General features: G+C 34.4%; 2 protein-coding genes across 4 annotated transcripts in view; both read right to left on the minus strand.

The window, feature by feature from the left end:
- LOC107471517 (caffeoylshikimate esterase) overlaps nucleotides 1-4869 on the minus strand; it is a 7047-nt gene extending 2178 nt beyond the window's left edge. Inside the window, exons 1-8 of one of the 3 annotated variants that reach the window (XM_016091006.2) lie at nucleotides 4587-4869; nucleotides 4206-4414; nucleotides 3449-3478; nucleotides 3222-3348; nucleotides 2982-3128; nucleotides 1972-2102; nucleotides 1739-1876; nucleotides 1505-1603 (exon numbers count right to left, since the gene is read on the minus strand). In XM_016091006.2, coding sequence (XP_015946492.1) covers nucleotides 1505-1603; nucleotides 1739-1876; nucleotides 1972-2102; nucleotides 2982-3128; nucleotides 3222-3348; nucleotides 3449-3478; nucleotides 4206-4414; nucleotides 4587-4632 — 927 coding nt within the window. In that variant the 5' untranslated portion in view covers nucleotides 4633-4869. Of the gene's footprint in view, nucleotides 1-1504; nucleotides 1604-1738; nucleotides 1877-1971; nucleotides 2103-2981; nucleotides 3129-3221; nucleotides 3349-3448; nucleotides 3479-4205; nucleotides 4432-4493; nucleotides 4511-4586 lie in introns of those variants that run through there. The other 2 variants (XM_052255492.1, XM_021133498.2) reach the window with 2 other exon arrangements.
- A 4077-nt stretch (nucleotides 4870-8946) lies between these two features.
- Nucleotides 8947-12192, minus strand: LOC107471514 (putative calcium-transporting ATPase 13, plasma membrane-type). Its single transcript, XM_016091002.3, has one exon. The coding sequence runs from the start codon at nucleotides 12123-12125 to the stop codon at nucleotides 9072-9074; it is 3054 nt and encodes a 1017-aa protein (XP_015946488.1). The 5' UTR covers nucleotides 12126-12192; the 3' UTR covers nucleotides 8947-9071.
- Nucleotides 12193-14193: the final 2001 nt, after the last annotated feature.

A 14193-nucleotide genomic window follows, 5' to 3' on the forward strand; every position in this document is an offset into this window, starting at 1 on the left:
TGATGAGTGGAGAAAGAGCACCTTGGTACCTATCTATAAGAATAAGGGGGATATACAAAGTTGCGGAAATTATAGAGGGATTAAGCTTATGAGTCATACTATGAAGTTATGGGAAAGGGTGATAGAACGGAGGTTGAGAAAAGAGACACAAGTAACAGATAACCAATTTGGATTTATGCCAGACAGATCTACCACTGAAGCGATATACCTATTAAGAAGGATGATGGAGAGGTATCGTAGTAATAAAAGGGATCTACACATGGTGTTTATTGATTTGGAAAAAGCGTATGATAGGGTACCAAGGGAGGTCTTATGGAAGGTTTTAGCAAAGAGGAGAGTAAGGATCGCATATATTCGGGCAATTAAATACATGTATGATGGGGCCACAACTAGTGTGAAGACTCAAGGTGGTGTGACAGAGGAATTCCCTATTGGTATAGGATTACACCAAGGATCATCCTTAAGTCCATACATTTTCACATTAGTCTTGGAAGTACTCACAGAGCACATCCAAGAGCCTGTGCCATGGTGCATGCTTTTTGCCGATGATATCGTCCTTATGGGAGAGTCAAGGGAAGACCTAAATAAGAAGTTGGAGTTATGGAGAAAAGCTCTAGAAGTGTATGGTCTGCGCATAAGCCGTAGCAAGACGGAATATATGGAATGTAAGTTCAGTCTGAGAAGGGAAAACTCCAATATAGAGGTGAAAATTTGAGAGAACATCCTACGAAAAGTTAAAAGTTTTAAGTATCTTGGGTGCATCATACAGGATAATGGAGAGATTGAACATGATGTAAATCATAGGATTCAAGCAGGTTGGTCAAAATGGCGGAGTGCATCTGGTTTTATATGCGACAAAAAAGTGCCTTTAAAACTTAAATGTAAATTCTATCGCACCGCTATAAGACCGGCTATGCTGTATGGTACGGAGTGTTGGACGGCTAAAGGGGAGCACAAACATAAGCTAAGTGTGGCAGAGATGAAGATGTTGAGATGGATAAGTGGTCATACGCGATTGGATAAAATAAGGAATGAAGATATAAGGGAGAGAGTTGGAGTAGCACCCATTGTGGAAAAGATGGTTGAATCGCGTCTCAGGTGGTTTGGACATGTGAGAAGAAGACCGATAGAACATCCAGTCAAGAGGGTGGATGAGATGGAAGATGGACAGAGGGCGAAAGGCAGAGGAAGACCTAAGAAGACCATCCATGAGGTGGTCAAACGAGATCTACATGTAAACGGTCTCTCTGTAGACAGGATACATGACAGAGCACAATGGCGTCGTTTGATTCATGTAGCCGACCCCACTTAGTAGGACAAGGCTTGGTTGTTGTTGTATATAACAAGACTCCTAGATCAACATTACTCCAACAAAGTAGGGTTCAAGCATGTCATTTATTTTCAACACTAAATAATTTTTTTCCAAATAGTCTACAAGCTAAGGATAGATTTGTTGAGACACTTAAACAACAAAGGCTAGACTGGTTTGAAAGTTGAAACTTACTTCTTCCAAACGATCGTCTATTTCTTGAGTAGTTCTGAGCATTTCTAAAGCAGTCCACAATCGTGGTTTATCCTTGTATGCAATAACATTATACGCTGTCTGTAGTGACATTAAAAAGGTGTCAAGAGATATTAACACATGTATTATGAAGAGAATTGGACAATAATGGAGTCAAAACTAGGAGCAGAAGGAAAGATGACATTAATAGATTATGCTGAATTGCAACATACAAACCTGTTCTTTCTTTTTCAACTCTCTGAAAGCTGCTTCTGCTAAATCCTTTTGTGGAACTAACTTCCTCTTCGGAAAAACATTGGCCATAGCAATCAACATCTGAGTGACCAACTTTGATGGAACCATGTCGTCTGCAATCTACACAGAGCTTCTGGTCAAAGAGAGATCATAACAAAGAGCACCAGAGCTCACCTAGTTGATTAAGCACTCAATAATAATAATAATAAAATTACTTTACACATAGGTGCAACAAGAACAGCACCATCCCAAGCCTTAGGTTGTTTCAGGTGCATCTTTAGTGCAACAGCACCACCCATTGATTGTCCAAATATGAAGGTACGAAGAGAATGAAACTCTGGATTTTCTGCAAAATAATAAATCAAATCTTTTGAATCAAAACTCTCAGTCTCAATGTTTTTAACTTGTTTCCAGCGTAAAATACATATAACAATAAATTTGCAATTTCATAAATAATGAACTCTCATTATTTCCATGGTAAGGCAAACTGTTTCCAGCAAGATATATTTGAAAAAGTTACGTACATGCCTTTGAACTGAAAATGAAACTATTGAAGAGGCTTATAAGTTTTCTTATTAGAAACACAAATCAAAGTTTACCAGTTCACTATTAATTCCTAGTGATTCAGTTTAGACAACTTCAAACTGACAAATACACTTAAGCTACCGCATGAATTGGAAGACATGGTATAGAAGCTTCAGTCAACTAATAAAGATGAATGAAAAACTTCAACCTGATGAATTCGTTTTCACGAAGCTCAAGAATTTTTCTTGGTCCACTTCAAACACAGGTGAGACCCCAGAACTAGCTCCTCCTTCTCAGACCCTCAATTATAGAAAAAAAGGAATCTAAAGTTCCGGGACTCTAAATTTTCGCATTCACTTTGGACTGTTTGATGCTTTAATTCTAATTATGCTATTGCCTAAGACCGCTGCATGAAATGAACCATTAGTTGGCACTCATTCCTTCTTATATCCTCTTTGAACTTTCTACTATTAAGCATTACTTCATACAGAGTAATTTATAATGATAGAACAGAAGTAAATATTATGCCATTCTAATCACTTTACTCTATCCTAAGTACAAAAACCACCAACCAGGAGACAATGATATCATATTTGATCTACTTTCTGAGGAGAAACTAATGGCATCTCAACAGATTTATGACAGCAAAATTAACACCGACTGAAATTCGAGACAGAGCAGATGGTGAGAATTTAATTACCTTTGATTTTGGAGTAATGTTCAATGACATCGTCAACAAGACCATCAAAACTAGGGATATAGCCATGGAGGCCTTGTGAAAGGCCAAATCCAGGATAATCCATAGCAAAGACTCCATATCCAGCTAATGCTATCTTCCTAGCTATGCCTGAAAATAATTTCATGACACATTTGAGTTGCTAATTCACAGCATTAGTGCACTAGTTAATTGCAGATAAATGTTATAATACCAGGAACATGCCTTCAAAGAAAAAAGTGCAGGTGTCTCCATATCCATGACAGAAAAACACTGTTGCTTTTGGCCTGGATACCTCAGGAAGCCAACTCTTACAGAATATTTCAATGCCCCTTGAATTTACCTCGTATGACTGTTAGATTGCATATCAGATAACCATCAATCATCGGATGACAACAACTAAACATGATAAAGACAACAAGCAATGAATTGTATAAAGCCGTTTTTCTCACCTCTTTCATTTTTAGTCCATCACATGGAGTCTGCAAAATAGAAAATAAAGGAATTAGATTATGGTTTTGATAACTAGTTTAAAAAGATTTTCTAAAAAAAATTCATACAATAAATAAACTCAAAACTTTTAGGCTTTCAAAACAAAAATATATATATTCTACATTTAACACCTTAACAAGGGCCTTTAGCGCAATTAGAAGTAAAATTTAACTAACTTTCGCATGACATGGCACTTTGGATGAGGTGATCACTTCACAAAGATGTTCATACCAAAAGCCAAGATTATGTAAATGACAAAAAGAGTAACGAAAAAAATAAGCAGGCCAAAATACTAGAGCTCCATTAGAGTTACATATATTTATATGTATATGAATGAATATCTAACTACCTAGTACTTCCACTGTCTTAATCATCACAAGTTCATTATAGGGGACGCCACAGTTTCTCTTAAATACCTAAAAAAGTTAGACCTTGGCTAATTCCTTCTCACACTTTAAACCATTAATGGAGTGGCCAAACTGCCACATGATACTGTTACTAGTACCAATCACAAAGTCAATGTTTTTATATCCACCTCAACCAAAACTGTCAAATTGAACCAGATCCCAACTACTCCTGTGCCACCCCCAATTAATACCCTCTCAATAAAAATAAACACACATACACACAAGATTTATTACAAATACCTAACAAGAAACAAATTTTTTTTAACAAAGAAATGATTGGATTCATAAGAAAACAAAAGATAGGGGGTACCTTGAAGAGTATATGGTCAATATTAAGCTGAATATCTTTGAAGGCTTCACGGGCACGTCTTCTAGCGGGTGCTTCATCCATGTTAGAATCTGCAATCTTCTGCAATTTAGCATCAACGCCAGGTAGCTGCTGCTTCATGCTGCAAAATAATAACTTATCCTCTTTCCTCTTCTTTCTCTTCCTCTGGATACCAATTACTTCCTTCAATTCTACACCGTTCCAAACACTTCCGATAAATAAATCGTTAACAGAAAGGGGAAAAAACAAATTAAATCAAATTTGACTCACGGCCTAAAAACGGAAATAAAGTTTTTGGGAATGGAATATTATGGTAATTTATTAAATTAAATTTTGCTTTTTCTTAATTTTCAAAGTACCTACCATTCAATTCCGGAGGGTGGCGAAGCTTCGTGGGAGTGAGAGCCATTTGAATTTAAAAATATTTTATTTATTTTTCTTATTGGTGACAACATGGAAGGAGATTCCAAAAAGGAAGGGAAATCTGAGTGACACGGGAAAAAGAAAATGACAGCGAGAATAATAAAAGAGAAAAGATCAAAACAATAGTACAAATTTCATTTACGTATTTAGTATTTACCACCCCTGAGTTCTTTCATATCTACATTTTGGCCCCTCTAGTTTGAAGAATCACATTTCGTCCCTTGCTTTGCGAAAATAGAATGAAACCCCAAACTCGTATAAATTAGTATTTAAATAAAAAAGTTTGATAAATTGACTTTTTAATCTTTAAGAATATTAAATAAATAATTTAATTTCTTACTTATATTATTTTTAGAAATTTGAGATTAATTTGTATGATATTCTAAAATTAAAAATTAATTTATTAATATTCTTTTTAAAGAATAATTTATCTAATACAATTATCATTGAATACCCATTTGTGATATGAAAATAAAAACAAAATATTAATTACTATTAAATTTATAATTTTAAAAATAAAATAAAAATTAGATCTTCGAAAATATTGACTTTGACTAATTTGTCCTTGAAGAAAAAAAATACTAATTAGGTCCTCTAAGATAGTAAACAATAGACATGTATGTCCTTTTGTCAATAAATAGTACGAAACTAAACTGAATTGTCTATGTATTTCATTATTTACAGTAGTGCATGTCCCGTTACTATCACATGAGTAGGAAAACGATATAATTTTGAACAATAAAGCATTTATTATATTTTGAGTTTTCATATATCCTTGATCAACTGCTCTCTATTTATCATAATCCTATTAAAATAAGTGAAGTTTTGCTGAAAAAATTGTTATCTATATAACTATCTTTTATAAATAGACATATCAGAATAATTACCAGTACATATAAGCATCAATGTTAGGTTTTAGTTGATAAATTGACAGAAGAACATCATGTGTCCTTTTTTTGCTATGCTTGAAGACCAAATTAGTACTTTTTTTTCTTTAGGAACTAATTTGTCTAAAGTCGAAATGTTGAGGACCATCGTTATTTTACTCTAATTTTAATGATATTAGTTTTGATTCTAAATTTAGGAATAATTAAATTTTAACTTTCTCACCTCCTTAACTTATTCAAACAATTTGACTATCTGATGTTTGAATTAAGGTCCTACTTAGAGGACATTTGTACACAAGTTCAAGAACAAAACAGATAGTGCATTTTTTCCCTTTGCACAAGAGCACATTCGATATATGATGCATTATTCATTGCCAAAGTTCAGATACAGATATGTTTCAGATAGACTTAGTCCTCAACATGTTCTAAATTTCTAATAAATTTAAGTGCACATGTTCCAATAAATATAAATTTGTTCTTCCACATGTTCCATAAACCATGCTTCAGCATGTAACATACTTTGAATGCAAATCAAAGTTAGTTACAACATAGGTAGCATTCATAGCCATGTTTGCATTCAGAACAATGAAAACCAAGCAAAACCAATGCTCTATATTCAGAAAATGATATCCATGACTTTCTGAGCTGCCGCAAACAAAATGTTTTGAGCATTATTCAGCAAAATGTTTTCAGGGGACCTTAAAACCACTCAAATATGAAAGGGAAAGAAGAAGCACCATAACAAAAATCATTGTTTCTCTGTTATTTTTCCATTGATTAAACTTGATGAAGGTGTTGTTGGATTAGCTTCACAATCACAAGTGCAACGATTCAAAGAAGCAATTGGTTCAGCTAAGTAGGAAGGGTTTTCATCCCCTGCCATAATCACAAGAATCTTGGGCTCATTATTATCAATAACTACCTTACTAGGCATTATTGTTCCTTTCATTCCTTCTTCACCCTCAGATGATGAATGTAAAGAAGAAGCAACATGCTTTCTGTGGTAGCAAATAAGGATCACCAATGCCACAGAAATAAGAACAAAAAGAAAAGCTATGCCTCCAAAGAGGTACGGAATTGGAGACCTCCATATATTAATTTCACTTGCTAATGATGCATTTTTTATGTGCTTCATTTTCTTTAATTCTCTCTCTATGAGTGAGTTGTGTACTTTGGTTGGTGCAATTATGAAGTGAGGTCGTGGGAGCTGCAATTTATAGCAAAACTTGAACATGTTTATTTACATAAGTACCCTTTGGCCATTGACGGAAGATTCCTTTTATGCTTGCGCAGATGCTGCATGCGCATGCCAAAAGTATTAATGATTTCTGTATCAAAAGTTGTAAGATGATATAGGCACTAAGAACCTGTATTGTACTATTGTTGCTACATTTCTTTTTAACAAAAGAATAAAGTAAAATTTTAAAAATACTTTTAAATTTTATTTTGCTTTAAATATATCTCTGTTGACAACTAAATTTTCAAAAAAGCTTAAGACAAATTCGGCTGTATAATAACAATGCTTGATAATTACGAGCTAGTGATAAAATTTTGTATTTAACTTGTGTTGAAGGTTGTTTTTGTAGAATTATTGAATTGGTTTTAAGTTTCTTGAAAAATTAACTGTCAAGAATATATTTTTTGGTGACCGGGAATAACATAAAGAAAAAGGACCTAAGAGAAATAGTAGGACTCCTTTCTAATAATAATGTCTAAATTATTAGGGGCAGCAACCACTCCAAATACACATGTTTGTTAGTAGTCTTAGCCATTAAATCAGCCACTCTATTTGCTGTGCGCTGAATGAGTACTACCGTAACTGTTCAATTACGCTGGAGCATCTCTTTAATTTTGTCAAGCAGATCAAATTCAGTCCTAATTATGCTGATTGTGTCTCGCGAAACAAGAAGAAACGCATCAAGATTATCAGTTTCACATATAACATCTTTGCACTCGCAATCCCAAGCCATAACAAGCCCTTTCCAAATAGCATGAAGCTTTACAACAGAGAACACTAGAAAGAGGCATACTAGCAGAACAACCTTTTATCCAAATTTTCATACTGTCTCTAATAATACACCCAAAACCAGTTTATTGTTCATTTTCAAAAACGCTTGCATCGCAGTTCACTTTATAGACATTCATCGGAAGTGGTTCCCAGTTATATGTCAAAAATACATTTGATATAAATTAAAATTTTAGAGATAAAATTAAAACAAAATAAAATTTATGAATATTCTTAAAATTTTTGACAAATTTTAGAATAAAAAATTTACTTTACCTAGTAAAATTAAAAAAATGCTAAATTTATGCCAAAGTGTTTATCGGGCATCAAACATAGAAGGTCTCATGACAAATACTTTTTAATGCTATGTGTAAATAAAAAATAAATCACCAAATTATTCATTATGTATCTATATATAAATATATATTATTTAATATTTTAATTTATTTTAATTTATAATTTATATCCATAACTAATTTAGTAGTTGATTTTTTATATACTTGTAACATGGTTAGAATATTCCATCAATTTGGCAAACATGAAAGCCAACGGTATTTAACTATTTGGTTAAAACTAGATGCTATGCATAAAGCAACAGTTTCCCTAACCAAAATATTTGCATATGAATTAACAGATAAGGAAAATGTCATCTGATGAACAGGAGTAAGGTGATTGGAAATAATAGATATCAACCTTTCTCAGTAACTTGTGCAGTTTGTAATTTGCCACGAGGAATTAATAATCTCTTGAGAAGTTGAGAGACGAAACCAAAATATCTTTCGGTTATGTTATGCAACAGAATTGAGAATTACAAGTTGAGGTAGCTTGCAAAATCTCTTTCACCATGTGATCCATGTACCACTTATGCACCCACCATAAGTGGTAGACTGTTCTAATGTTGAGAAACTCTGCTTATGGAATCATATTGTTTAATACCTTTGAGAGGTGTGATTTGCGACTTATTTTTACATTTCTAATACTTTGATCTTACCATGGAACATGTAGTTAAGGCATGGGTGTTTATTTTGTGAACAGAACAATTTTTTTCCTTTGCGTACGATGTGAATATTTTATTCAAACTATTTAAAGTAACGTTACATAATTTAAATTGTTTGTTAAAATTTTTGTTAGAATTTTGAATGATAGAAAATGAATTTTATTTTATTTAGGAAGAAAAAAAATATGGTGACAACGTGTTCCAAAGAGTTATATATCCTAAAAGAAAAAGTATAGGTAGAGAAAATACTAAACAATGTGAACAATAGAGATATGGGATGTTCATTTCACTAGGTTGTTTAAAAAAGTTATTGGTTACCTAGCATAACCATCCTAAGATGAGTTAAATTAAACCATTTTACAACCCATTTATCTAAGCAAATTATTTTGGCGGGCAAAACTGAATAACTGATGCTATGAAATGCCATTTTTTTTAATTAAAGAATCAAATGATATACAAGGAAATCTTTATTTAAAAGAATAAAGAATCTATAATAAAATGAAATAAATAAATAGATATAATGATTTAGTTCTTCTTCATTTCTTGATACTCAGGAAATCAAGAAATGGCTTTTCTGGAACTGGAATCATCTTGACAACCCAACCAATTGGCCAAGAAGCAGCACCAAGAAGAATGCAAAGACCCCATTGCCCCCAATTCAGCCTCTCAGTATCAGCAAACTTCTTCAAAAACTCAACCATCACAACTTGGAGTACCACTGTCACACCAATAATCCCCAAGAACAACTTGCTCCTATGTAACCCCTTAAAAACATTCCTCTTCTCCAATTTCCTTGCATTGAACTCATTAAACACTTGGCACATAACAAAAGTGTTAAAAATCAGAGTGTCATTAACCCCTTTAGTAACACCAAAGATAGACTCACCTCTGAACTGAAGAGTCAACAAAACCGCAATTTGGTACAAAGCTTGTGCCATAAGATTCCTCCACATCACGTTTGTTATGAGAGGTTTTGTTCTCCCAACCGGCGGTTTCTCCATTAACTCCAAAGTAGGCTTTTCCGTTGCAAGTGCCAATGCTCCCAACGTGTCCATGATCAAATTCACCCATAAAAGTTGCACTGCCGTGAGAGGAACTTCGCCGGCCGACACCGCCGCCACGAAGTTTATTGCAAGTGCAGCAACATTCACTGTCAATTGGAACTGTATGAACTTCTGAATGTTGTTATAAACACACCTTCCCCACCTCAAAACCGTTACGACGGAGGCGAAATTGTCGTCTAAAATCACAATATCAGAGCTCTCTTTCGCCACCTCTGTGCCTTGGATCCCCATGGAGAGTCCAATGTCAGCTTCCTTCAGTGCCGGCGCGTCGTTCGTGCCGTCCCCTGTCACGGCAACCACGTGACCTTTCTGTTTTAGGCACTCTACCATCAGGAGCTTGTCGAACGGCGAGGATCTCGCCATCACGCATATTTTGTCCACTTTCTCTAACCTTTCCTCCGGCGTGTAGTTGCGAAACTCCTCGCCTTCCACCACCGCGCCATCCATGTCTTGATTTTGTCTCAGTATGCCGCATTCTGTTGCTATTGCTCTTGCAGTGAAAACATTGTCCCCTGTGATCATCTTCACATTTACTCCGGCGTTCTGGCAAGACTCCACCGCCGCCTTCACCCCCGGCCGGCACGGATCCTTGATTCCGACTAGTCCTAGTAGAGTCAATCCATTTTCTTTCACCATAGCTTTCTCCTCTCCGTCTTCAACCTCTATCTCTGAATCTGAAACTTCCGTTTGCGCAAAAGCGATACAGCGAAGACTACTAGCTGCCATTCCTTGAATGATGTTCTCGAATTTCCTCATGATTTCGCTGTCAAGATCTTTCAAAATTCCAGAAGCATCGTAGTACTTTGAACACATTTTCAGTACCATTTCAGCAGCGCCTTTCCAGTGCACATTCACCGTGTTGTCCGATTTCCTTCGCAACAAAACTCCGCTCCGTTTCTTCTTCGAGTTGAAGGTCTCAACCTGAATTATGGAGCATCCTTTCGTCAATTCATCCATCTCCATATCCAACTGCAAAACCGCCCAAGAGAGGATCGCTTTCTCGGTAGGACTACCGGAAAACTCGAAATCGGAACCGGAACCGGACTCGGATTTTGACTTGTGAACGCTACCAGTTGTGTTCAAAGCCACTCCTTCTTGGATCAATTGAAGAACAAAAGGCGCAACCGATGAATACGCATTCTCCAACACAGGTTCTAATCCCATCCAAAACTTTGTGACTCTCATTTCGTTGAGTGTGAGTGTTCCTGTTTTATCTGTGCAAATAGTTGTAGCAGAACCCATAGTCTCACACGCTGAGAGCTTCCTCACCATAGCTTGATCCGCCATCATTTTCTTCATGGAATAAGCCAAAGTCAACGTAACCGCCAACGGCAACCCTTCAGGGATTGCAACAACCACAATGGTGACTGCATCCGCCACAACTCCGACGACAGAGTTCATTATATCACTGAACTTAGTCTTGCTCCCGTTGAACTCTTTCACTCCATTTTCATCTTTTGTGTTCCCCGTGAAGTAACGGATAAGAAGAAGAACAAGAACAAGAAAAGCAACTGCCAAACCAACCTTCCCAATTGATGAAGTTAGTTTGTTAAGGCGAGCTTGTAACGGCGTTTCCTCGTTAACGTCGCGGCTAATCGAGCTCATCATTTGACCCCATGTAGTCTTCATTCCAACGGAAGTAACCATCATTTTCGCGTAACCGTCAACCACTTTCGTTCCGGAGAACAAGAACGGATTATGAACCTTTCCAACTTCCACATGGTCGCTCTCCCCAGTCATGCTTGATTCGTCGATTCGCAGCGAGTGTCCGTCGACGAATAGCCCGTCGGCGGGTACTTGATCGCCGATCTTCAAGCAAACAACGTCGCCGACGACGATATCATAGATCGAAACCTGTTGCCGCCTTCCGAGTCTCACCACATCGATTTGTATATCGTTGCTGAGCTGAGACAATTTGTCAAACTGTCTATTCTGTCTGAAATTGCTTATGGAAGAGAGAGAAATGACAATGAACACAGCAAGGAAGATGCTTCCACCGTCGTACCAACCTTCTTTGAGTCCATGCTGCTTGATTCCGAAGCCGAGAGAAAGCGCTGCGCAGCACAAAAGGATGAGAATGGTGACATCTTTGAAAGCTTCCAATACGAAATGAACGAAGCTTTTTGAACGTGGCTTTGGGTAAGTGTTGGAGCCGAATATGTGGCGTCTGCGTGACATGTCTTCTGCATGTTCATCGCCTTTGATGCCATGTTCGGTGTCAGTTTCAAGGGATTTAGCTATGCCTTCAATGCCGCCGTGTTTCTTGAGGGTAGCATGGTCTTTTTCTTTGACGATGGTGGTTAGGGTGGTTTGATCAATTGTGAAGGGTTGTTGCGGATTCAAATCAATGACGGTGAATGATGGAGAAGGATTGACCTTCCTTTGTTTGGTTTTGTTGTTGAGAGTGAAGTGTGACGCCAGGGCTCGAGAACAATATATGACTAAGAAAGCAGAGTGCCATTTTTTCTTGGTGTTTGGTGCGTTGAATAATGACTCAATGCGCTCCATGTTTGTGAGTAAACTCATTTAATTGAAGAATGAAACTATTGTTTCCAATGCTTACTTGTTTAGTGTGTGATGGCTAATGAAATTTGGATCATAAACAATTCGGTTTTATAGATATGTGATAGTAGGACTAAGTTACGAAACGCGTTTCCGCTTTACACTCAATTCATGCACTTTTCGTGAATCTCACACGGGTATTAAGTATTAACCGACGTTTATAACTCATTCATTAATGATTTTGAGTCTTGAGATATGTTTTGGCTTTAAACCAAGTAAGAATTCGATTCTTGTTTAGTTACAACAACAATAACTGCCTGAGCGAGAATGCTGACGAAAACAAACACCTCCTGATGACTCATTTCCAAGCAGATGCAATGGCGTGTTCTTTCTGTGTTTGACCATCTACCGTCACGTACACGTCTTCTTTAAACGAAGATTATGTTTTATATTTTCTTAACCATTAAGCGATTATGAAAAACGAACTATATAGCCGAAGCTTAATCTGTTGCTATGATGTTTATATTACTATGAATTATGAAATACATGTGTGTATATATAATTATATATGCTCTCGGGTTTCTGTTCGACTAAGAATTCCTCTTTAGACTGAACTTGTTGCAACTTGCAAGGCAAATTAGATACCATATAAGGATTACACTCTAAACTAAACGCTTAATTTGTAATATTTGACTACTCTTCTATATGTATTATATTTATACGGGGGACAATGACTTTGTTGAATTAACGTATTTTTTCTATTTATATTTATCACTTCTGTGGATATTAATAACTGTACTCCTTCTTTCACAATAATAATTATTAAAATAATATTTTTAATGTGACTAGCTATTTTTCTTGTTATTTTCTTCGAGGGGAATTTCCAATCAATCCGAAAATTCTAAATAAATTAATGAATTAACGTAGCTACTTTCGGAAGAATATGAATACATGCAAAACTAGATAGAAAATCCATAGAAAATTGACCACATTGTTTTGTTTGAAGGAAAAATATTTTTTTTTTTTGTCTTAAAGTTTGTCAAAAATTTTAAAAAAATTTAAGTTTTATTTTATTTTAATTTTATCTTAAACTTTTTTTATTTATATTAAATATACTCTCAATAACTAAATGTTTAAAATTAAAACTAATCTAACAATAATACATAAAAATTATATTTAATTTATTTGTATTAAGAGTTGTTCTTATAAAATTATGATTGAATTAATCTTAAATTTTTTTAAAAATTAATCGTCAGGATATATTTAATATAAATAAAAAATTTTTAGAATAAAATTAAAATAAAATAAATTTTTATAGATATTTTTAAAATTTTTTATCAAACTTTAATCGGATACTTTGGATAGATATGTAAATTTATTCCTTTTACTTTCCTAGTCTTTTCACTGTTTCTATAACAAAAATTGTACGACAAATTTTTAAAGAGAATTGACAAGTACAAGTGATAAAGACTCAAAACTCAAAACTCAAAACGTATTTAAAATAATAATAATAATAATAATAATAATAATAATAATAATAAGAGTAAAGTATATTTTTTATTCTTAAAATTTGACAAAAATTTTAAAAATATTTTTAAATTTTATTTTATTTTAATTTTATCTAAAAAATTTTTTATTTGCATAAGATATATCTCTAACGGTTAATTTTTTAAAAATTTTAAGATCAATTCAATAATAATTTTATAAAAAAACTATCAATACAAGTAAATCAAGCATAATTTTCATATATTATTATTAAATTGGTCTTAAATTTCTTAAAAATTTAGCCATCAAAATTATATTTGATGCAAATCAAAAAATTTTGAGACAAAATTAAAACAAAATAAAATTTAAAAATATTTTTAAAATTTTTATCAAATTTTAAAAACAAAAAATATATTTCACCCTAATAATAATAATGATGATGATGTCCCAAAAAAATTATTATTAGCCAGATCATCACATAAAATTATCCATGGCAGTTAGTTGAAGGTTGGAAACAAGTAGTCTCAAGAGAGATCCAACATTCAATTATCTTGACAATATTATGTTATATGTAGGTAAAAAATAAGTAATTTAATTAATTATTTGA

The sequence above is a fragment of the Arachis duranensis genome, chromosome 10 (assembly GCF_000817695.3).
Source record: "Arachis duranensis cultivar V14167 chromosome 10, aradu.V14167.gnm2.J7QH, whole genome shotgun sequence".
NCBI lineage: Eukaryota > Viridiplantae > Streptophyta > Magnoliopsida > Fabales > Fabaceae > Arachis > Arachis duranensis.

Coding starts and splice junctions, on each gene's coding strand:
- LOC107471514 (XM_016091002.3), bottom strand. CDS start 12,125: ATGAGTTTACTCACAAACATGGAGCGCATTGAGTCATTATTCAACGCA.